At 46.2% G+C, this 24,312-nt stretch overlaps 1 protein-coding gene and 1 long non-coding RNA gene across 7 annotated transcripts in view; one reads left to right on the top strand and one right to left on the bottom strand.

The window, feature by feature from the left end:
• The window catches only part of GRIK4 (glutamate ionotropic receptor kainate type subunit 4), a 294,856-nt gene that overhangs the window by 261,568 nt on the left and 8,976 nt on the right, over positions 1-24,312 (top strand). For 3 of the 5 annotated variants that reach the window (XM_038380428.2, XM_043501059.1, XM_038380426.2), the window contains 5 exons: positions 10,167-10,280; positions 18,385-18,494; positions 20,929-21,102; positions 21,411-21,576; positions 23,815-24,040. In XM_038380428.2, the coding sequence (XP_038236356.1) occupies positions 10,167-10,280; positions 18,385-18,494; positions 20,929-21,102; positions 21,411-21,576; positions 23,815-24,040 (790 nt within the window). The remainder of the gene's footprint in view (positions 1-10,166; positions 10,281-18,384; positions 18,495-20,928; positions 21,103-21,410; positions 21,577-23,814; positions 24,041-24,312) is intronic. The other 2 variants (XR_006276691.1, XM_043501058.1) reach the window with 2 other exon arrangements.
• The window catches only part of LOC119846597, a 38,104-nt gene continuing 25,942 nt past the window's right edge, over positions 12,151-24,312 (bottom strand). For both annotated transcript variants that reach the window (XR_005289912.2, XR_006276695.1), the window contains exon 3: positions 12,151-15,676. This is a non-coding gene — a long non-coding RNA (uncharacterized LOC119846597). The remainder of the gene's footprint in view (positions 15,677-24,312) is intronic.

Genomic DNA, 24,312 nt, shown 5'->3' with positions numbered 1-24,312 from the left:
GATCCTCTAGGATAGTTCACTTCCAGCCAACCTGGCTGCTCACCTTGCCTGGAACCTGAACACCTCTTTGGAAGGGTGGGGTAGACTCTTGCAATCAGACCCAAACCTGACAGGACCCGAGTGCAAGTGTCAGGCTCCAGTCAGGTGCAACCCGCAGAGCACACACACTCAGGCTTGGGTCGGATCAGCCAGTCTCCCATCACGAAGCATGCTGACTACACCAACCTAACGGGTCCTGACTGCGGTCCCTTAGGTTTAGGGCATGCTCTGAAATTAGGCCCAAGCAGACTTTTAGTGTAGGGCACCCTCAACTCCCATTGACTTCAATGGACGCTGAGAGTACTTGACACCTTCTAGGACCAGGTGAGACTGAAGGGCTTGTTAAGGATTGTTAAGGGGATGTGGAGTGTTTCATTGCTAGGCCATTGTTTGAATCCAGCCTGCCTTGGAAGCGAGTGCTGTCCCTGCTAGTGGCTGTTTGGTGGTCTGCGTGAAATGGTTGTGTTTTTGTTCCCAGTGGATAAGCATCCACGTCCCACAGTTTTTCACCCTTGCTGTTGCCAAGGACCCAAAGGACCACAGACTCTGAATTTTGCTTCCATTCCTGAAGGTGGTGACTCAGCATTGGGGCTGAGAGACACTGCTGGAGGTGGGGCTGGCGGAGAAGCTTGTCCTCCTACTGATCTCTGTGTTGTGGTGAACAGCAGACTTCAGCCCCTGGGGTTTTTGGTCTATTGCCATTCACAAGCCGGCGATTCACACATGGCCTTAAAAACAGCAGCTCCCTCATTCAAATGTATGTAACAATATCAAGTTCTAGGGCCCAATCCTGCTGCTTCCATTGACTACAATGGGAACTGCAGCAGATGCCAAATGGCTACTGTAAAACCCAGTGGGCAGCTGGAGTGTAAACAATCAGTATGTGGATCCATACAGACCAGCCACACCCACAGTGCAATTCAGCATATTTGATCTAGACAGACCACTCGTTTGGAGCATCACACTTTCCCTTGCAATCCTGAGCACACGCTAACCACTAGCCAGGTGAGCAGGCTGTCAGCTGAACAAACTCTGCTATTAAAAATTCCTCATCCAGCCTTGTGAGCCTACAGAGAGCTCAGCTGCATTGCAGCTGCACTGCAGACAGTGAGAAACATAAGGCTGTGTCTACAATAGAGAGCCTGCGCTGACATTGCCCCAGTATAGACGCAGCGTAGGCTGATGGAAGGAGTAAGAACACCACCTTCCCAAGTGATGTTAGCTGTGTCGACAGCAGCTGTCTTCCGTTGGCACAGCTGTGTCTACGCTGGGGTTTGAAGAGCTGTCGACATAGCTTTGTCACTAGGGTGTGTGTGTTTTTCACTCCCCCTGGCTGACTTAGCAATGCCTGTATTAGTTTTAAGTATCGAGCAAGCCTCAATATATTTGGTGGGGTTGGGAGAAGGGGAATAAAGGCAGCAAGAAATACCCCCCCCCAAAGTACTAGACTTGGGAAACAGTTTGGATGGCACAAATTAGGTGAAAGAGGCAGGGTGCCACCCCGGCTACTAGGCGTTTTGCCAGATTAGTTATATCCTGGGGTATTTCAGGTCCCCCTCCCCTTGCAGCCAGGGTAGTTCAGAGGCATCAAAAAACCCATAGGAAGGTGGGGAATGTTAGCCAAAGATTTCAGACTCTGGGGTCAGGGGAGGATACAGGTGGGATCCTTGGGACTTAAGAGCAGAGAAAGCACAGGATCACGGCACAGCTGATCTCTGCCAGGTGTTGGTGCTGGCAGGATGCCTCATGTGGGAGCTGGAGGAAGAAGTGTCCACTTGGAGCAGCTGAGACAGGCTGGGGTGGGGCCAAGTGTTTTGCAAGGCATTACCTGCTAGCAGATAAGGGCCCCACATGCCTTTGCTCCATTGCTATTGAGAGTTTCAGGTTCAGTTATAGAGGGGGGGTAGTGATTTGGCAGCGCTGCTCTTGTCCGAACTGGTTCTCCCATCCCTAGCATGTGATGTAAAAATATCGCATGCACACAGCCACTCCCTCAAGTGCTGTGGTATCGTGCTCTATTCCCTTCCACCCTTAGGCAAACCAGAATGAAAATTCTCCCTTTTGATGGACTCGAAGGGTGATGAACCATGGAGACTTCTGCATCGAGATCTTCTAGGTCTTCGGCTGGAATCAAGCCTGTTTCCATAGTGACTAAAGGTAGTTGCCATGTAATAGCACTAATTGGCCCTTAGTTGGCAGTCTTAAGAACTGAATGAGTGAAGAAGATTGAAGCTCCCTTTTCTATCTCAGATATGGTCCAGGGGAGAAGCACATGAGTGGGCACTGCAGGAGGAAGCTTGCCCTGACATTGATCATCCCGTCCCTGTTCTGTGGATAAAACGACAGGATTTTTCAGAAGCTGTTAAGGGATTTAGAAGCAGAGATCTCATTGGAAGTCCAGGACTCGCACTCCTAAAGCCCAGTGCTTCCAGGCCTGTCAACCTGGTGTGTGTCACTAGGGGTGAAGTCACACAAAATCATCTGCCCAAAAATCAGTCTTCGGGGTTTTCACTAAGTTTCGTTCCACCAACTTGGCAGGAAGCACGTGAGAAATTGAAGGGAGGTAGTTTTGTGTCCAATGGTTAGGGCCCAGGCTTAGGCTGTGGGAGACCCCAATCATTTCCCTGCTCCACTTCCTGCATGATTTTGAACCTTGCACATCACTTAGCCTCTCTGTGCCTGAGTTCCCCATCTATAACATTAGGATAATTATAATCCCCTACCTCACAGGTGTGTTGGGAGGATCTAAAGGGCTTTGAGATCTAGTGATGAGAAACAGGTTTCAGAGTAGCAGCCGTGTTAGTCTGTATTCGCAAAAAGAAAAGGAGTACTTGTGGCACCTTAGAGACTCGTTCACCTGCGCATCTACCAATGTGATATATGCCATCATGTGCCAGCAATGCCCCTCTGCCATGTACATTGGCCAAACTGGACAGTCTCTACGTAAAAGAATGAATGGACACAAATCAGACGTCAAGAATTATAACATTCAAAAACCAGTTGGAGAACACTTCAATCTCTCTGGTCACTCGATCACAGACCTAAGAGTGGCTATACTTCAACAAAAAAGCTTCAAAAACAGACTCCAACGAGAGACTGCTGAATTGGAATTAATTTGCAAACTGGATACAATTAACTTAGGCTTGAATAGAGACTGGGAATGGATGAGTCATTACACAAAGTAAAACTATTTCCCCATGGTATTTCTCCCTCCCACCCCACCCCCCACTGTTCCTCTGATATTCTTGTTAACTGCTGGAATTAGCCTACCTGCTTGTCACCATGAAAGGTTTTCCTCCTTCCCCCCCCTGCTGTTGGTGATGGCTTATCTTAAGTGATCACTCTCCTTACAGTGTGTATGATAAACCCATTGTTTCATGTTCTCTGTGTGTGTGTATATAAATCTCTCCTCTGTTTTTTCCACCAAATGCATCCGATGAAGTGAGCTGTAGCTCACGAAAGCTTATGCTCTAATAAATTTGTTAGTCTCTAAGGTGCCACAAGTACTCCTTTTCTTTTAGTGATGAGAAATGCTCTATAAAAAACAGGCATTGCTATTATTAAGGGCCAGGGATGGGATCATCTCCCAGGCCGTCCTAAGTGCCATGGGGAACTTTTGCATGAGGTCCGTTCTTACCAAACTGTTGACTGACATCATGCGCCATCTATCTCTTTTAGCATCAGCATGAGCCATGTCTGCCTCTACAGTGATGGCAGTACCGGAGGAGAGAGCTGTGTCTTCTGGATGGAAAATCCCAGCGTTTTACTTCTTAAGGCTGTTTAATAGTGTAACAGCTCAGAATCTAGGCTCAGCCTCACCAGTTAATAACATTCCCAGCTGCAGCGCAAGTGTGTTTCCGCATGTGTGTTCAGAACGCAGACAGCAGTAATGCTTAATGGCAGCTTTAGTTAAGGCAGGTCATACATTTCATTTCAAACACCAGTCCATGAGGGGATCCTCTGATCCAGCGAGTGTTTTGTTCTCATTTCAGCAGTCTTCTGCTCTGGAAGCATCTGGCTGTGCTACAATAATGCACTTTGTCTTTTTGAGTGTATTTAACATTTATAGCTGGAACAGAGTGTAGACAATGGCAGCGTGAGACACACAAATGGCTTGAACTTGGGCAGAGTGCAAAAGCAGCAAGGAAGGAAGACGCATGTCTTCCCAAGATGTAGCGGTATGAAATCAAAATAACTTCTGCCTTTGTTCAAGTGGGAAGTGGATGTAGAGCGTTAACATTTGCGAAGCTTCCAGTGATACTAAGATACGTTGACCTCAGTGTGTCATGGGGGGGGGGGACCCTGTCTCTCTTGGCCGTTTGAGGCAAAAGGCACAATTTCTAGTCAGATGATATTCAGGCACAGAATATGACTGGGATGGCTCACCAAAGTTTAATGCTGTCAGAATGTAGCTCTGCGTGATTTCCCAGTGTGTGTGAGAGAGAGCCTCAGATACTGCACAATAATAATAAAGAAATGAAGGCCCAGGTCCTCTGAGTCACAGAGTTTCCACTCTGTGCATCACAGAGAGGGATGGATTTGCACTAGATCTTGTGTAGGTTAGAGCAACCTGGGGCTGCTCTAAGTTCTGCCAGCTGGAAAGGTTGTGAAAGAAAAGTATGCGAGCTGGAGATAGCTGGAGCACAGTAAACTCTGCCACCATCCCCTGCTCACCTGTATGCCAGGGCTGAGGGTGAATTGGTGCTGGGTATGCCTGCTCTGCATCAGAGGGTGGGGCATTATCAGCTGGCTATGTCTGGCTACTTTACTGCCCCTTTGTACTGGTATTTTAACATCAGTGGAGCTATGCTAATTTACACCAGTTGAGGATCTGACCCTCGGCCAACAAGTTTAGATGCTCAAAATAATTCCTGACCAGGAGAAGAAAATGCTGCGAGTTTGTGTGCAAGGGGCCTATATTCAGAATAAAGGACACTTGTGATTCCTTTATATAGGTTTTTCCTTCTTCATCACTGAAGCTGGATATTTTAAAAAGAATAGTTTCTCCTACCTCCACAGTCTCAGGCGAACAATCTCTTCAAATTTGTATAAGCCTTCTCGACATACAGTACAGGAAATAGGATTTACTGTGACACTGAGATGCGGTAACCTTGGAACACAGTCTTCCAGGATCGTAGAGGTTGCTTTGCTTCTTGCCAAGACAATCTGACTTAGTTTCTCCTCCCTCAGGGATGTTGTATCAAACATGTAGCCTCTCCCCATGTCCGGCCATGATTATCTCTTAGGGGTACTACTTTCCTCACATGGAATCATAGAAGATTAGGGTTGGAAGAGACCTCAGGAGGTCATCTAGTCCAACCCCCTGCTCAAAGCAGGACCAACACCACAGTTAGTTGCTAACTTACACAGAGTTAGTTGCTGAGCTCTCCTGCCTACAAGTCCACTGACTCCCACCTATCTTTTGATCAACAGCTATCACACAGATATTGTTCCTGGCACATGGGCAGAATTGATCTTACCATTAGGTGGAGTTACAAACCTCCTCCTCCTTAAAGCACCATGCCATTTATGCAGAGAGAAAGGTCATCATACTGGCTCAGTGGGTCCTCTGAATTCTCCCTTCTAAGCCTCCCCTCCCGACCTGTGTCACTTCATCCTGGAAAAGCATGTCCCTGTTTCTGTTCTCAGTCATCTGCACTGGGTGTCTTTTGAGGTTCCACATGTGCCCCAGAATCCTTTGCACTGGCTGCAGCTGTGCTTTGGAAAGAGATGTCACGGCAGCCAATACAGCTGATTGTAGATCACAACCACGTCTAAGGCCAAAGGGGCCCCACGGCTGAGCTGAAACAGGGAAGATACCCCTTTAGCATTGGGAGACACGGGGAAGGACCATGTACACAGAAGCTCTGCAACCAGAGAAGGGATTAAGAAAACTGACCTGTTGATTGATGTGGACAAAAGCATTCTTAGTGCTATTCCGGTTAGCACCTCAGATACAGTCTCTTTGACGATCTCCTGTTTGATCTATCTTAGGCTTCTCCGAATGATAGAATTTCTTAGATACCATGGCATGCAGATCAATAGATCCAATCTGTTGTATTCTGGTGGTATTTATATAACACCAGTTAATCAAGTATCTAGACATCATGCCAGGTTATGATGATAGATACCTTTTTAAAATACCTTAGGTGGAAAGCTGGATAGATAGAAATTTCCCCTGACCTATGACTAATTCCAGCCTGAACTTCATAAGCATCATCTATAGCTGCATACAGTCACAGAATTTGGCACCAGTTACTCCAATAAACCTTATGTGACATGAGGTATAATTAGTCCTGCCACGTGTGCAGGGGACTGGACTATATAATCTCTCGAGGTCCCTTCCAGTTCTATGATTCTGTCACCTCCTCGACCCATGCACCCTGCTAACTCATGGGTAGATTTTTCTGCTCTGCTAGCCTTTCTCCCCCTTTCTTCCTGCAGCTAATAAAGCAGAGTTCCAATAAACCAATATTTTGTTTTTGCTCTTGCCGCTTCTCCTGTATTTTATAGCTCTTTAGCCTAGAGACTTTGAATGGAGGAAGGTTGTGGTGGTGGTGTTTTTTTGCCCACTTCTGCCAGAAGATGATTAATCCAGTTATTCTTAAGAAAATCCTGCAACAACGGCAGGTTCAGACAGCATGCAGAAGGAAGCACACATGCAAACTTGCCATCTCACAGTGCATTTACAACTAGGGCACGGATCTGGAGAAATAAGTCACGTATTTTATCAGGCCTTCAAGACTTTATAGTGCATTGATTGCCTTGCAAACCTTGTGAAACTCAGGGATGCCAAACACAAGCTGTTTTTTCCTGCCACCTGCATGACTGGGACAGCTCCCTCTTACCCGCAAATAACAGAAACATATATTTGAGAGAACAGTGCAGACCTTATTTTAAAAAAAAAAAAAAAAAGCAATTGAAGCCATTAAAGAGAGCTACAATAATAAAAATCATATTTAACATTAAAATCACTTAGCTGCATTAGAAGATTATTAAATCTGGATGGATTTTTTTTAAAATCTGATTTGCTTTACCCCATTGATGGCACTTAAGTGTATTACAACCTTGTGAGAATGTGAGTTGTGTTGCCCTCTAGTGGTTGGCCCACATAGAGGATATCAGCCTGCTTCTGCTGCCAGCTGATGGAGAGATTCCTTTAACCCCAGGTCTGTGCCACAGTGCTGACAGTTCAAATTCTGATGATGGTCTCTAATGGGGGATTATTTCATTTGCTTGTTTTAATTTAACTGATCTTAAATAATGAATCTAAGAAGACTATTTTCACATTTGGTTTATCACGGATTTCATTTTCTAACTCTTCTAGCTAGCAGTTTCCGACACTGTTTCAGTGCAAAGGGAGAAAATGTTTTTGTTTTTTATAGTTGATTGTTGTTCATTTATTTCATGCAAACATTTCTGTTCATATTAGACCAAATATATTTGCAGGCAGCAGTAGTAGGCTGTTGTCTCCTATGCATCTCACAAGCCAGAGAGCCAAACTGTGCTGCAATTCACTGGGGTTCCCAAGCCACAAAACAGCTATGGAACTGCTCCACAGGTGCGACTACAGTATTGAGGTTGCAGTAGCTACTGTTCACTAATGGATCTGCATTAGATTCTGCACAGGGCTTCGGCTGGTTGCCTACGGGGTCAGGAAGGAAATAGTCCCTCTCCTTGCATTCTGGATTTGTTTTATTTTCTTCTTCCTCTGAAGCGCTGGAGATGGGACACTGGAGAGAGTGGGTCTGGTGTTCTGAGGCTGAACGGAAATTCTTTCTCTGGTGCTTGGCTGGTGGTTCTTACTGATTGCCATTTTCAGGGTGAGGAAGGAAATTTTCCCTAATCAGATCAAAAGGGACATGGGTGGGGGGAGGGGGTCTTTTTTTCCTTTTTGTGTGTGTGTTTTTCTGCCTTTCTCTGCAACATAGGGCGCAGATTGCTTGCTAGGATGATCTGCACATATTTCAATTCCCTGCCATTCCAGGGGCTTTGTGCATTGATGTACCTTGGCCCCTCCTTTTCTCGGCCTGTGGCACACAATGGTCTCTGAGGGCTACTTTAGTCTAATCCAAGTGATTGGGCTCAGTACAGGAGTAACTGGGTGAGGCGTGTGAATTTTTGTCCCCAAAATATTTCACTAGTGCTATTTGGGGTTCCTTTCTTGCTGATGATCTCTTTTTGTTTCTGCCCAAGAGGAGAACTGCTTGGAAAGACTAAATAAAATGTTTAATGGGGATGTATTGGTTTCAACAGAGAGGGATCGATTCACTCATTCTCTATTGCCTGACGGTTAGCTCACTGACTTGGGATAGGGGAGCGTGAGGTTCAAATCCCTGCTCTGTTTGATTCAGAGAGATCTGTGATGAAAAACTCTGCTCTGATTCAGGCAGAGCTGGATCTCAAAGCTGTCTCCCCCACATCACCAGCCAGCACCCTAACCACTAGACCATAGTCTCACACCTTTGCAAATTAAAAAGCTCAGGTTTTGCTCTGTAAATGGACATTTAGTCCCAATTCTGTTTTTTGCGAAAATGTTCAAAAGCTTTCGGCTTTGTTCCATTGTGGAAACCTCAAAAATTGCTGCTGGATGGAAAGGGTCAGCTGGAGCCAAGAGTATAAAAAGGATTTACTAGAGCTGTTTTGTGACTTCTATCCAAACTGCCATCTGTCTCTCAGATGTTCACAATCCACATCAGTGTCATTGTCATCAAGTCCTTCATCTCAGTGTCATTTTCCTCCTTCACATGATCTGTCATCCTGCTCCTCGTCCCAATGCAAAGCTTGCATTCAAATACCTCTTCTGATCACTGGGAGAGTTCGGAGATGGTGCCAAACTCTTGCGATTTTATCGGGAGTCTTACGAGTTTGTTTAAAAAGCTCCGTCTCATGGAGTCAAGTGATTATACGAGACACTCAGCTTTCATTTGTTTTAAAAGTACATTTCTAGCCTGCAGGGTTGTGGTGGAGAAACGCTTGAAAAATGTGACTTGAGCCACCACCTAAAAGTTCAAAAACCTAGAAGGTCAATGCAAAGAGACTATTATTTTTAATCTCATGATTTTTAAGCCAATCTCATGTTTTGTTTTGTTTTTCATGACTGACTCGTGATTTTTGAACTCTTGGGGTTGGCAATGCTGCAGATTTTGTGGTTTGGGAGGCATCTCTAATGATCTTGTTTAAACTGTGAGATCCCTCCTGTGGTACTCTGTAAGTAACAAGAATCCTGTTTGGAGAGGGGAGGACATGCCTTGTAGGGTCGGGATTGTATCCTCTTCAAACCGTTACAACACTCAGTGCTTCTATGGCTGTTTTCATCCAAGAATCCCAAAGTGGCCTGGGTATGTAGTTGGAATGATGGACAACAGACCAGCTTAGTGTCTCATGGAAGGACATCCTTATGGTGTCTGACCTCATGGTCGACCATGGAGAAGATGGAGTGATAACACTGAGCAAGACCTCAGAGCTCTGAATGTGAATGACCATCAAAGAGGAAAATATGCCCACAGGCAGCAGGGGGGAATTGTGAGAACAACCAAGGACCTCCATGGTCTATAGAGCCAGGGAGGAGAGTAGTATTTTGCAGATGGATAAACTGAGGCTGGAGGTAAGAGAGTCTTGGAACTCCCCGGGCCCCCACGTATTATGGTCAAGAAGAGGGAGAAAGCATGGGAGGTGAGTGTCTCAGAGCTCTGATCTTTGAAAAGGGACAACTGGTCTTTGTTCTGAGCTTGGCCTAAGGCTGGGGGAGAGCACTGACTGTTTCTGGACAACACCACACTCTGCAGTGACGTGGGGTGAAATTTACCCCTTGCAGATTCCCTGCACAAGGCCTAGGCTCTGCCTGAGTGGGGCCTAGGCCTTACCCAAAGTCCTCTGCTCAAGGTGAAGTTACACCCAGGAGGGAAACATCCTGGCTTATTGAAGTCAATGGCAGAACTCTCATTGACTTCAACAGGGCCAGGATTTCCCCCATAGTGAATAGGTTGGTGTCCTTGGCCATGGGTTTTGTTGGGACAAGTCCTTCGGAGCTGGGGATCCTTCTGCTAGTGGTGTGGTTTCTCTGCCCCCTTGGGTCCAGCCTTTGAGGCAGGCTGTTGATCTTCTCTGCATTCCTTCCTCTTTAGAAAGCCGATTTGGCAGTGGCTGGCCTGACAATCACGGCTGAACGGGAGAAGGTGATTGATTTCTCTAAACCTTTCATGACTTTGGGAATTAGCATTCTCTACCGAGTTCATATGGTAAGAGACTTATTTTATAACCATGTATGTCATTATAGTTATTTGCATGCAAACGCACATAGTTTTAGGGTAATAATGAATGACTCAGACAAATATTTGGTTTCTTATTTAAATGCAAATGTGCTGGACCCCCAACCCCACCCCCCTCCCCTGTTTCCCCTCCCCCCCACACCCTGTTTCAGTTGCATGGGTTCAGTGTAGAGACACTGCCATTCAGACTCCCAGTGCCAAATCCCACTGGTTCCAGGGGGAGCTCAGCACACAGAGGACTGCATGATCTGCCCCCACCTGACTCAAAGGTTATGTCTACACTGCAGTAACCCACTCCCCCTCCAGCACCGAGTCTTGGCACCTGGGTTGGCCGACTCGGGCTCAAGGGGTTCGGGCTGAGGGGCTAAAAATAGCAGAGTATATGTTTGGAGACCAGGCTCTAAGATCCATCCCCTTGTGGGGTTTTGGAGTCCGGGTTCCAATCTGAGCTTGAGTGTCTACCTGCAATTTTTAGCCCCACGAGCCTGAGTCAGCTGCCCCAGCCCAGCTGCAGCCATACTGCGGCTCTTTTATTGCAATGTGGGTGTACCCTACAAGGCTGATCCAAAGCCCATGAAGTCAGTGGAAAGGCTCCCATTTGGTTCTGCGGGCTCTGGAGCAGGTTTTGAATGCAGCAGGTGCACTACCATTACAAACACTGCAGCTTATTACTATCCAGCTATGCTATTTTCTGGCATCATTTCATGGTGTTTCTGAAGACAAGCAGGATTGAGCCTATTTAGTATTTGGACTGGAGACCTGTAGAGTTGGCTTATCTAAAGTATAAATTGGTGCTATAAACCAGGGGCTTGATCCTGTCACCCTTACTCACTTGTGGAATAAAACTGTATTTTACTTCTCAAGCAGTCCCATTGATTTCAGTGAAACTACTCATAGCGTAAGGTTCAGCTCAATATGAGTCTGTGTGACCGAATCTGGCCCTCAATAGAGGAATACCTAGGATGTCAGAGGAGGCATTAGGGATTCAGATGGCTCTGTGTCTGTACTGATCCAATGCCCCAAGGAACAGTGCTGCCGGGTGGGGCTGTGTTTTGGACAAGATACAAAATAATATTACTATCATGCTTTTTCATCCTTAGATCTCAAAGCCCTTTATAAATGTGGGCAGATAGTATTGCCATATGATAGCCGGGAAACTAAGGCACAGCCAAGTGAAGTGACTTGTAGGACAGGCAGCAAGTCAGCTGCGGAACTAGGAACAGAACCCCATGGAACAGAGCTCCAACATTTGCCAGTTACCGCCTATGTGAGCCACCTGAAGTCAGTAGAGCTTCCCAGGGGTAACCAAGGACAGACTGTGGCACTGAGGCTGTTTATAACAAGATGCTGTAATATACCCAGTTGGTGTTTTGATATGTGCTTTGTACGGCTCCGTAGGCGATAAGAAATACAGTCTTGATTACCCATCAGCTGAACAACAACAACAAGATAAAACAATTAAAGCCTCTTCTATCCCTCCCCACACCCTGTCTCAATACACAAGGCTGTTAAAGATGCAGCATCTGACACCAACATAAACAAACTTGCACATACATATCTGTGTGCCTGGTTGTCTCCTGCCAAGAACAAACAAGTAATTAAAATCTAGTTAAAATTCCATTTCCTTTGGTACGCGCAAAATGAAGGATCAATGAGTTAACTAATCAAACAGGATCAGACCCTTTCATGCTCTCCAATATCAAATGCGTGTAAATATTCCAGCCTTGCAACGCATGCTTTCTGCAACTCCCACCCCCCTCACCTCCCAGCTTCCTCTATGTCCCAGATGTGTTTCTGAGAATTTCAACCTGCTTGGGTTCTGGTGAGTTTTTTTTTTCTTTTTCTTTTCTCTCTTTCTCAGACATTTAAAGGGAGGGGAATGGAATAATGAGCATGCTCTGCTTCTGACGTACTCTGTGACCTTGGGCAACTTCCCTCACCCCAAACACAAGCCTTACTTACCTGTCATGCAGGGAAGTGCTGAGGATAGTAGTACAGGGCTTGGGAGAGGTAACGCCCTCTAAGGGTGTGGCATTAACTGTTGCTGCCCCTGAATCTAGACAAACATTTTAAACAGCTGCAGGTCTAGGAAGTGTTTTGCAAATGTTGTTATGCCATGGGTCTGTTACTCAGGGCTAAATCCTCAGCTATCTCATCAAGCATCAGTGCATAGGAATTGCCACGCTGAATCAGACTAGTTGTCTGTCTCCAACAGCCAGGTGCAAGGCACCCTGTACAAACGCCACTCAATGGATCCTGAACCACCGAGGCTGCAGTAATTCCTGTGTCCCAGCTGCCTGGGGGCACTGGCAAGCAATCACTGGTGGATCTGTTTAGCAGCAGATCCCATCCGCATAACTCTTTCCCCACTCACGATCCTTCCAAACCCTGCTGTGCAGGGAGCACCCCCAATCCCTAGAGGTGGATTCCGTAGCTGCAGATGCCACAAACCGTCTCCACCGCAGCACCACCGCTCAAGCCAAAGCGGAATCACCCCAGGTGCCCTGCATTAGGTCCCTCTCCTGCCCCCTTGGAGTGGGTTGGGTTTCCCACTTTGCAGGAAGGTAGTGCATACGAGCAGTGTGGTAATTAACGAATTAAACCAGTAAATATTTATTTAGCAGGGGAAGGCACGATAGCTTATCCTTGAGGTTTTCCTTCAAGGATTCAGTTTGCAGAGCAGACGAAGGCAACTACAGATCCCCATCTGCTCTTCTCCTTTCCCATTCCCCGCACATGGAGAACTGCAGCTGACGTATGTTAATCCATGACTCCGATCAGACGTTTCCTAACAAATAACTACAAATAAATTTCCTGCCGAGGAGTCGTCGCCACGTCTCAGTTTCCCCCGCCCACAGCTTAATGACATTGTATTTTATTTTCTGTTTAACTTCAGTTCCAAATCCTTTCTTCCCCCGCCCCCATCCAACCACCGTGCTGTGTGTCTTTCCTATCACACATAACCAAATATGGCAGCTTTAAATGGGGCTGTCATTTTTCTCAGTTTCACTTGTTGTGATATAATCGAGTCTGGATTTCTGATACGGGGACTCTAATGGACTTTCTGACTCACAGGCTGCTGAGAGAGTGTCTCCCCCACCCCTCAATCTTTGTCCAGCCAAGGGGATACTGTGGAGAGAAGCAGAGAATGAACATGAGCTCTAGACAAGTATGTTTGGACGAGGAAGGGAGCTGTTTTCTGTAGGCATCTGGGGGTAGTAGAGCAGGATAGTATTATTTGTCTTACAATAACATGTGCTGAGATCACGGTCCCATTGTGCTGGGTGCTGCACAGACACATGGTGAGTCCTTGCCTCCAAAGACTTACAATCTAAATAGACAGGACAGACAAAGGGTGGGAAGGGAAACGATGTGCCCAAAGTCACACAGCAGATCAACGGAAGATGTTAGCCATGGTACTTAATGCACTACTGGAAGTTGCTCAGATACCATGGCAATGGAAGTGGTAGAAGAACCTCTTTAGAAGAGTGGAGGCAGGATTAGAACCTGAATCTTCTGATTTTCAGTCTGCTGTTCTACCCATTGGGCCACTCTGCCTCTTCAGGTCAATTTCTTTACTTTTCCACCAGTGGCAGATTTAGAATTAGTGGGGCCCTGTAGGCAGCTTCATTTTTGGGGGCCCCCCTGGGAACCCAGCCAAGAAAAAGAACATTCTCTCTTATTCCTCCCCCCTCCGTTTTTCATTCTTTTTTTCGTCATCCTCCTCCATCCGCCTCTTCACCCTCCTTCTTGCAGGGAAGGGGGTAGCGGGTCTCTGTGCGCTGCCTAGGGCAGGGGCAGCGCGCAGAGCCACCTCCCCCCACCAGGGGTGCGCAAAAATGTGCCAGTAGCTGGCAGCTTCCGGGAGCGGCGTGGGGCCACTGGCCACAGCATGCAGGCAGCCTGCCTGAGCCCTGCTGCGCCGCCGGCCGGGACTCAGGGGCAGGTTGTCAAATATTTGTCCTGCATTTTGGGGGGCCTCCCCTGTCATTGGGGGCCCCGTGCCACCGCACAGTTTGTTTCATGGTAAATCTGCTTCTCTTTCCCACTGCAGGGACAAATGCACTGACGATGGTGCAGGCAGGTATTCACTGCACTCCTTGGCCCCGGGGGGGGGGGGGGGGAAATAGGTATTCATTTCAAGGGGTGGTACTACCACTGCTTTCCTTGGTGTGCTGTGCCAGTGGGAGCTTTAGTTTATAGTCAGGACTATATGAGAACTGCACCAGCAGCAGCTGGTGAAAGGGTGCAGTCAGCACGTCCTGTAGCTGTCCTGACTGCATCCACTACCCTTGTGGTCTGTGCCCCTCCTGCATTCTTGGTGCAGTGGAAGTTGTGACCACTTCAGTGCAACCTCACGGCCCTCGTGCACTGAATTCGGCGCCAGCTTTGGGCGTGGCCTGTACGTACAGGCTTTCTGCTGATTCGCGGTGTCGCTCTAGTGTTGTTCTTTGCTCCAGGTCCCACAGACCAACTGGTGGGGAAATGAAGCATGAATACGCAGTGTGGCTCGGGCCAGCACAATGTGCAGTGTTATAGACTCTGCTCACCTAGTCACAAGTACAGCTGTGCAAAACACAGCAGGCTGGGCTCCAGGGGCACGTGTGTAACCCACTGGAGAGTGTGTTACAGGTCCCCTCTTGATGCCTGATCACAGACTAGGTCAGTCAGCTACAGCCCCAGCTGGGGAGCACTGACTCCCACAACAGCTCATGCTTTTAGCTCTACAGCTCCCCAGTGTAACAACTGTCCCAAGTGCAAACATTTTGGCTTTCACCTGGCATAGAGACCAAGCGGCTGTGCTGGCTTATAAACAACAAGGTACAAGAAATAGAATTTGATTCCTCACTACGTTGGTGAAAGAAAGGACCAAAAAATAGCCCAAAGAAAAACACACAGCAAAGGTGTCACTATAAATAGCTATAAACATCATCAAGAATGTGGCCCACAATAACCTAATAGCCAGCACAGAACCAGAGCTTCCTTATAGCTAAGCTTCCTTTTTCCAGAGGTGTTGGCTGCTTATTTCAGTCCAGGGTTTTTGTGCCTCGGGCTAACTTTTGAGTCCCATTTACGAACTTGCTGCATCTGTGCTTCCTGCAGGGTTTGTCCAAGCTGGCTCTTCCAATGAGCAATAGTAGCATCCAGCAGCCATCAGTAGCTTTTGCACAGGAGTATATGTGTAAGCCACTGGTCAGCATGTTAGACAGCTCCCCACTGTTCCTGTTTCAGAGATGTGAATCTGTTACATCCCTGAGTGCCTGGTTCTCGAGTCTCTAATAGCTTGAGCTAATATATTCAGTTCTAGAGGTCCCCAGTTCATTTCCAAGTGTTGGCAGTCACACATTCGTCTCCCTCCTTGTTTTCTAGAAAAGATATAAAGACAGACAGAATATTACAATGGGTAACGAAAGGAAGAGAGAGGAACAAAAGATGAATGTAGTCTGTTTCACGGTTCATTCCTCTCCCCCATTCACTTGTACATTGAATCTGGGGTTTTTGATTTGGTCCATCTTGACTTGAATTTGGGCCTTGATTTGTTTTATAAGACTCTTGAGACATTATGATAGACCTTGTTGGAAATGGGATTTTGGAACACAACCCAAAACTAGGGCAAATTAAGCAAAGGGGGCTTTTTCGCTGAAAAATTGGTGTTATTTTTTAGCAAAATCCTAATTGGTTTTGAATTCCCAAAGTTCAAAAATCTATGAAAATCCATTTTTGCTTCAAATTAGGCATAGTTCATTGTGAAACTGGCCTCTGCAGGACAATTTCCCTTAACAGTCACTGACATTTCTGGGCCTGGAAAAAATATATTGTGGCTATATTTCTAGGGAATTTTTTTGGGAAAAAATTAATTGCTTTGTGTTTAAAGACAGCTAAAAAATCGGGAATCTGATTTGTGAGGGAAGCGGGTTTCATAGGGGCGGTAATGGTTAGGTGTTATTTATTGTTGTTATTACTTTATGTAGTGCCACACCTGGGCATAGTAAGCCAGTGAACTAAGGGGAAAATGAAGTTGCTGTCTGTTGAAGATGACTCCTGTGTAAAGCAAACAATCTCGCAATTCAACAGCTGCCTCACTGGAAGTTCTTTTTCTCCAGGACACACTGGGAGGTGACTGCTCAAGTGAGCCAAATTGAGCAAATGCCAGTATATGCTTTTGAGAGGCATCAGAGTGAGATACCAATAAGGAAGGTACAGAGAACTCAGCTGAGATGTAATAGAAGGATCCATATACCACGTCTCAATGTCCATCTCTCAGAGTCTGGAAACGATGCAGAGAGGGTGGAGAAAAGGTCATTTCTAGTCTGACTTTAATATAAGAAGATCTAAGTCTCAGCTGGCTTCAAGATTACAAGTGCTTTAGGAAATCATACACTAGGATGTTTGGTGATCGTGTAAGTGACTTAGCCATCTATGCGGAAGTTGTAGATTCCCACGGGCAACAGGTTCAAATCCTAACTGGGTTAACTAAGCCCTTCATCCCTCCATAGTGGATCACTGAGTTGCATGCTTTTTGCTGTGTGGGTTTTTCTGCTGAGACCTTAAAATCAAGTAGCTTGATTTGCACAAATGCTGAGCACCTACAATGCCCACGCAGGTGTCGGGGCCCAAAATCTCTGAATAACACGTCACAAGATGCTTTCTTCTTTGCATGGGTATTAAGGAACTTATGGAGCTTATTCTGAAAGAGCAAGTCTTTATGCCAGTGTCTTTCGCCTCATTTTTTACTCCTCCCCATGGGTAAGCAGCGTGCAGTGGTGCTGATGGATTGTAGCCCTCTCCATTTCAGAGGCACTGTATCTGTGTAGTTTGGAGAGGAGTGAGAAAAATTCTCAGCAAAACGGGACATGCTCAACATTTGAGATTCACCCCAATTAGAAAACTTCACAAAATTTCACCATTTTTTCTGCTAAAAAATTAAGGTATTTTGACAGAAAAACAGCCTGTTTTTTCCACCAGAGGAGTGTCTGTTTTCAAACAAAGGTGGCTTTGCAGAGAAAACACATGAAATTCAGGTTTCAGAGTAGCAGCCGTGTTAGTTTGTATTCGCAAAAAGAAAAGGAGTACTTGTGGCACCTTAGAGAGCATGAGCTTTTGTGAGCTACACAATGCATCCGATGAAGTGAGCTGTAGCTCACGAAAGCTTATGCTCAAATACATTTGTTAGTCTCTAAGGTGCCACAAGTACTCCTTTTCTTTTTACATGAAATTCAGACACATTTCCTGAGATAAAGTAACCATTTTACTGAACTTTGCAGAAAAGGAACATTTCAAGGGCTGCAGAAACAACATTGCAAATATTTCTTTTTCATGTGAAACTTTATGCAAACATTTTCTCCACTTCTCACTCTAATGGGATCTGGTGCTCTTTTACTCACCTACAAATGCTCCCATTTACCACTACCTGGCTGCTAGGTAAAGATTGTTTGCATAAGTAATGATTGCAGAATCAGGGAATCATACTTTTGAGATCCTTCAGGTTCACTATAGAAATGTAAGATAAAGATATTGGGGCAACTACCTCACTGGTGTATCTCCAGTGAGGTCAATGGAGTTATGCCAGCAGTGATTTTAGCCCATAGATGTAAACCTTCATGCTTCAAGGTGTATGCCAACCTCTAACAAATGTGAGTCAGGAAGGAACTGTCTCTAAGGTTAGGTTATACCATTACATTTCACCTTCCTCTGAAGCAGCAGGTTCTGGCCACTGTCTGAGACAGGATGCTGGCCTAAGTGGAGCCCTGGTCTGATCTGGTCTGATGATTTCCATGTGCCTATATTCCTATTATATATCAAAGTGAAGGGGTAAAGAAGAGGGCCAATCTGGGAAATGTATGTTGGCTGGTGAGCTGCTGCAGAGCTTAATGCCTTGTTCCTTTTGCTTTCTGTTCCACCTGCGTCTCCTCCAGATCATTTACTGATCTCTTCTCTTGTTTGCCTGCATTAATCCTGCATTGCTCCTGTGATTTCACTGCCGGGTCTATGTATTTCATTGTGTTATGTTGCAGAATGGACTTTTTGATTTAAAAAAAAAAAACCTGCTGGACTCTTTTTGTCTCCATCTTAGGGGCGCAAACCTGGCTACTTCTCTTTCCTGGACCCCTTTTCTCCTGGTGTCTGGCTCTTCATGTTACTTGCCTACCTGGCTGTCAGCTGTGTCCTCTTCCTGGTTGCTCGGTACTGTTACTTTTATTGCAGTTCCTTTCCCATCCTCATGGTGCCACCTAGTGTCAGAATTTGAGAACTCCATGGGGGGATGTGGTGTGGGGAGGGGTTAGGTTGTGCCGGGGGGTCTCTGCTTCGGGCAAAAGTTTGGGAGCAACAGTAACAGGGATTGGGTGTCATATCATCCACCACCCACATCTGTCTGTCTTTGCTGTTCAGACACATGCCCAAACACATGCCACTGATGCAAATGGCAGCCCCGTGACTCCCACTGAGAGGTATTGGCATCGTTGCAGTAAGACTGGGGCAGTAGCAGATCAGTCAGATTCGCATGTGTTTGGCTGCATTGGCATCAGCCAGTGCCAGAGGCAGCGTTAAAGCCTGGAAGGGGGAGGGCTGAGATTAGGTCTCACGCAGCACAAACAGGCAGAGCCTTGCTCTGTTTGCATGCTAAACTCAGCACGGAGAAGCCCAGCTGAGCGCTTTCAATGGGAACCGTGAAGGCCAGCAGATCCGGACAGATGGCAGGATGTAGAGATCGTCCTCGGAAAACAAACTCACAAGTGTTCCCAGGATCTATGCTGGTTTCTCCTACCCTGTCAAGGCCCTGACTGGACAGAGATTGGAAACAGCATTAGCATCTTTCTGGAGACTCACAGTTTAAGTACGGGTCTTGCTGGACAGGTGTCAACTCAGGTTATCTGTGGTCAGGGGTAATCATATTACTGAAGGCTCCTCTGCAGTATTTCTCCAGTTGTGGAGGCGGGGACCGTGCTACAATGCTGTTTTCCCCTGACCTAGTGCATGGTTCTTTTGGGAGCCTAGATGGGCTCCTCAAATGTTCTCTATGTCCTGGCAGTGTGCTAAAGACATGCCCAAGGGCACTGTTCAGGGCATGGCTAATACCCAACCCTCATTACAAAATGGAACTGTGTAGTCACTGCGTCCCCTGGCCTGGCTGGAGTTGTAAGATTGACAGGGCTTTAATGGTTTTCAAAATCATGTTACAGCTTCAATAACACTGCTCTGTAAACCGCTTAACAATGCAGTCAGGCACTACGTGCACTGACATTTGGAGCCAGGGTAGCCTTCTGTACATGTTTTAAACATGATTCTCTAGAATGGTGCTTACGTGATTTCTGATCTTAGGGGAGGCAGGTTCTTAGAAAATACTCTCCCACCTTGCTCAGGAGTTTGTAGCTCCCTGCAGGGCCTTTTGGCCCTTGTGATTGGCAGAAAAGCTTCTCTCAGGACAGCATTTCGCTGTCAAACATACAAAGAGAGGAAACGCCACCTCTCTGGAGTCACAAGGCACAATGAGATACAGAAGCAATAATACGTACCGTAGTTTGGCTAATGTCAGTGAGAGCCGGTGGAGTTCCCACCCAGTTCCCAACACAAGCAGCAATCATAGCATCAAAAAATCAACCGCCTGGGGTCTGGTTTTATTAATAACAACACCACATGCACTTCAACTCCAGCCTTCTCCCCCGGTTTGGCTGCTCCTATGGTTCCTCCCCATCTCCCTCAGCTCCTAGGTCCCTCTCCCAGAGGGCTGCTCCCAATTCTGGGTGGAGTGTAGGGAAGCATACCACCCCTAACAATCATTAATCTGCAGATCTGTATAGAGTCCCAAACCCCTGCTTAACGGCTGAGTCAGCCAGAGAATCCAGCCACCTTATTACACTGACAAAGTTTGCACCAGTTCCCTCTTGCAGCAAACCTGTCTGTCCATTCCTTGGGCCATGTGCATGCCTCAGTTAGGAAAAGGAAGAACGCTCACTCAGAAAAGAGTTTCTCTGCAGGAACAAGACACCCTCCAGCCTGACAACTCGTGTGTGCCTGGGCCCCATTTCTAAGGATGCTGGCTGTGGGAGCAAGCCAGTCACAAGAGGATTTCTCCTCCTACCAGGAAAAAGGGGATGAAAAAGAGACGTGGGCCTGGGGGGTGAGAAGGAGAAGGAAAGAGATGTAGAAGTTGAGGATGGGGAATGAGAGCCACTTTGCTGATTCACAGGCAAGGTGCTCAGATAACTCCTCACCTGTGATGCCAGTGAGTTCTGTCCCTCCTTAGCACCAATTCCACATGGGAAGCAAAGTAAGTGCTACTCTGGAGATATGAGCTACGGTCATTTCAATGACACTCCACAGCCAGGTTGATCTAGCAATCGCTATCCTTTCTACAGTGTGTTCCTTGTGGATTTCAGCTCCACCCCCGTGAGCTAATCAGAGCACATGGCACTTTCTAAACACCAGGCTCCAACTTTGTGTTTGAACTCTGTAATGATCCCCTTGATGCTTGTTGCCAGCGAAGTTTCCTACTTAGAAATTCTGCCTCCTGTTCAGGGGACGAGTTAGAGCCTCATCACTTTTCTTTCCCCCCTTTTGTATATGGTATTTCCTGTAACATGAACATATTTGGCCCGGTTGTTTCTTGTCACTGTAGACTAACACCATACGAATGGTACAGCCCCCACCCCTGCTCGCAAGGGAGGTGCAATCTCCTAGTGAACCAGTACTCTCTCGGCAACAGCCTGTGGTTTCCAGTCGGGGGTTTCATGCAGCAAGGATCTACTATTGCCCCTCGAGCTCTGTCCACACGGTGCGTCAGTGGAGTCTGGTAAGGAAACATGCCCATCAGAACTGTAAACAGCCTACAGTCACGGTCCATGGCACTGTAGTATCACTGCTGAAAGCTGTTTTGGAGCTTTAGGGTAAAACACCATGATACCATTTTTACAAGGGTTTTCACGTGTTGGCCAACAGCAGATGAGGCTCGGATAGTAGGTTATTACTCCACACTCCTCTCAAAGGAGCTCCAGATTGGGACAATCCTGCAGTTAACAGGAATTCTGTTAAGAAGAATGAGATCAGATTGAATGCTAGAGGGAATCTCAGTTCACCTTTTCTTCATCCTCCCTTCCCCAGGTGGGCATTCACCTTGATCATCATCTCCTCCTACACAGCCAACCTGGCAGCCTTTCTGACTGTGCAGCGGATGGATGTGCCCATAGAATCAGTGGATGACCTGGCTGACCAGACAGCTATTGAGTACGGCACCATTCACGGAGGCTCCAGCATGACCTTTTTCCAGGTGAACCCCATTCTCTTGCTATCAGGAAGTGGAGTATCCCTCTGTTAGAATCAGATGTTTCCCAGGTAACACACCTTGTCCTGTCTTCGGTGTGTCCCATTTTAGTCTCCGGTTTGGGGGGGGAAATTTTAGGAGAGCCCAGACCAAGTGGCATCCATAGCAGTTTGGGCCCATTTCATAGTCACTGATACCATAATGAGATTATTTATATGGTCCCATTTGTGTGCACAGTGCCTTATAGATGTGTACGAAATCAAGGTTCCTTGCCCATTAGACTGATGATATAGCAAGAAATATGAATAGACTGAGATTAGGATGGGAAGAGGGGAATCTGAGCTTGTGAGGGTTATTTACAAAGAAATTTCTGTTTTTTCTTGGTTGTATTTTCAATAGGCCAAATTCTCAACTCCTTAATTCAGATTGTATCCTCAGCCTAACCTCTCGGTGAGCGACAGACTAAATCTAAGGGGAGTTGTCCTCAGGGTTGGGCACAAAGGCCCAGATCCTATTTTTGAGGAGCTGGGCCAAGTTGCTCAGAGACAAGCGGTGGGACCAGATTGTGCCAGAGCTGAGATAAGTGAGGGAAGGCTAAGAGGTGGAATTTGAAGCAGGCATTTTCTAGCACAGCAATGGAAACGCACCTTGGAAGCTAGATGGCTAGATTCATGGGATATCTTTGCAGGACAGCCAGGCAAATGCCTTGCTTCTCGTACTAAGAAGATCAGTTTGTGCACGGAACACCAGAGAGTGGGTAGTAAAGTTGTTCATAGCCATATGCTGTACCCATTTGATACTACCATCCCTGACAACTAAGTATTCTGAGCCAATTTTTCATAAGTGTGTATGCATTGTTAGGCGGCCCTAACTTCTGCATATACAAGACTCAGTTTGTATAAGCACATAGGTGTTGGCCAACTCTGATTTGCTCAAGCAGACCTGTGTGTGCTGGTGCAATTCAGGGTTCGTGCCTGTGTTAGAGTCTGCTCACATGCAAAGGTTTTCACACCATTTAGCCCATCATAGACTTCCATATATCTCTGCATTTCCCTGTTCTGTCCAGAGTGGGAATGAATGAGTTAATCTTGTGCATAGTGCTTTGAACACACAAAAAGATGTACAAGGATTATTTATTTATTTATTAAATGCTGAATTACCAAGGGGCAAGCACTTTTCTCGCTTTATTTTCGGTTTGAATTGAAGCAGGAAGCCCTGAAAATCTTATGAGTGAGTCTGATCTTTCCAGCCCAATTTTGCAGACCCAAGAGGTTTGACAAAGGGACGCTTAAGCAGAATGCTATGTCTAACACGAATGGAACAGAGCATGAGTGGATAAAAGACTGTGGCTAATGCATTTACTTAGTTCTGCTCTCTTCAGGGACACTGCAAGTTACAAATCGTGGGCTTAAGTCTCCATTGCACTTTGCATCGTCATTTATACTGTGTAAACTGAGTGAAAAGTAAATCAGAATGTGGCATTTTTACTCCCATTTTGCAATCACTTTGCATTGGCATAAGCGATTGCACAAGATGCAGGGCAACAGAACCCCCCCTTATATTAAATAATAATAATTAAACATAAAAACTTAGAAATACTAAATCTGAGTACATTTGAACTGTAATTTAATTTCATTATCTATGCTGCTGGTCTAATGTTTGCCCTTCACTCAGCTCGGGAAGTAGAGATTAGCTTAGTCAGTTTCCCTTTTGTTTCAAACACAAAACCCTAGATTCCAACAGCTGTAAGCTTTGAGGGAAATTCAGATTGGATGTTGTTACTGGTCCCAATATGGGACCTGATCCAAAGCCCATTGAAGTCAATGGGCTGCACCAAAACCCCAGATCCAAACATCTTCAGACTCCAAGAAAGTTTGGGTCCAAACTTTGTGGCCTAGAGTTTTTGGGCCATTACGCTTTTTCATGCTCATGCACTAACTCAGTGCTGCAACATTTGGGTTGCAATTGCTGCATGGGAATGTTGGTTGATTTAAAAGCAAACCAGCCAAACAAAAATATTTCCCACTGGACTGTTTTTCAAATGTCACTGTGAAAACATATTTTCATGTTTTATCATTTTTAAAAATGTTTTTAAACTGAAAGCCTAAGGGAATTGGGCATCTGGCCCCCTTAAGCTCCTTGAAAAAATCTCAGCCTTCTATTTCAATATGCTTTTTAATTTGGGACCTAACCTATCAGATGGGGTCCTCTGCAACAGCTCTTCTTTCTTCCTCTTTCTTGCAGAATTCCCGTTACCAAACGTACCAGCGGATGTGGAATTACATGTACTCCAAGCAGCCAAGTGTGTTTGTGAAGAGCACGGAGGAAGGGATCGCGAGGGTGCTGAATTCCAACTACGCTTTCCTGCTGGAGTCCACCATGAACGAGTATTACCGTCAGCGCAATTGCAACCTCACGCAGGTCGGGGGCCTTCTGGACACCAAGGGCTACGGGATTGGCATGCCAGTCGGTAGGCGGTGAAGAAAAATTATAGCTATTCTCAGCTCTCTGCAGAGGATCGGAGCATTTGAAAGGCTGAAACAGCTCTAGAAGCAATGTCACTTTTCACAGATGTGCCGTGTGTCACTTTTATTTCAAAGAGACACCATCCAGAGGAAAAATCAAATATACTTTAATTGTTCATCTGCATCCCTTTAGATTATATAAAATGAAAGATTTTTAAAATATGCCATTATTTTTGCTGCATTTGTGCTCGTTGTTTGCTGTTTTGCCCTTCGCTCA

Source organism: Dermochelys coriacea, chromosome 22, assembly GCF_009764565.3.
Source record: "Dermochelys coriacea isolate rDerCor1 chromosome 22, rDerCor1.pri.v4, whole genome shotgun sequence".
NCBI classification, from domain to species: Eukaryota; Metazoa; Chordata; order Testudines; family Dermochelyidae; genus Dermochelys; species Dermochelys coriacea.
Note: the sequence above shows the minus strand (reverse complement) of the source record. Positions and strands in the feature narration are given on the sequence as shown.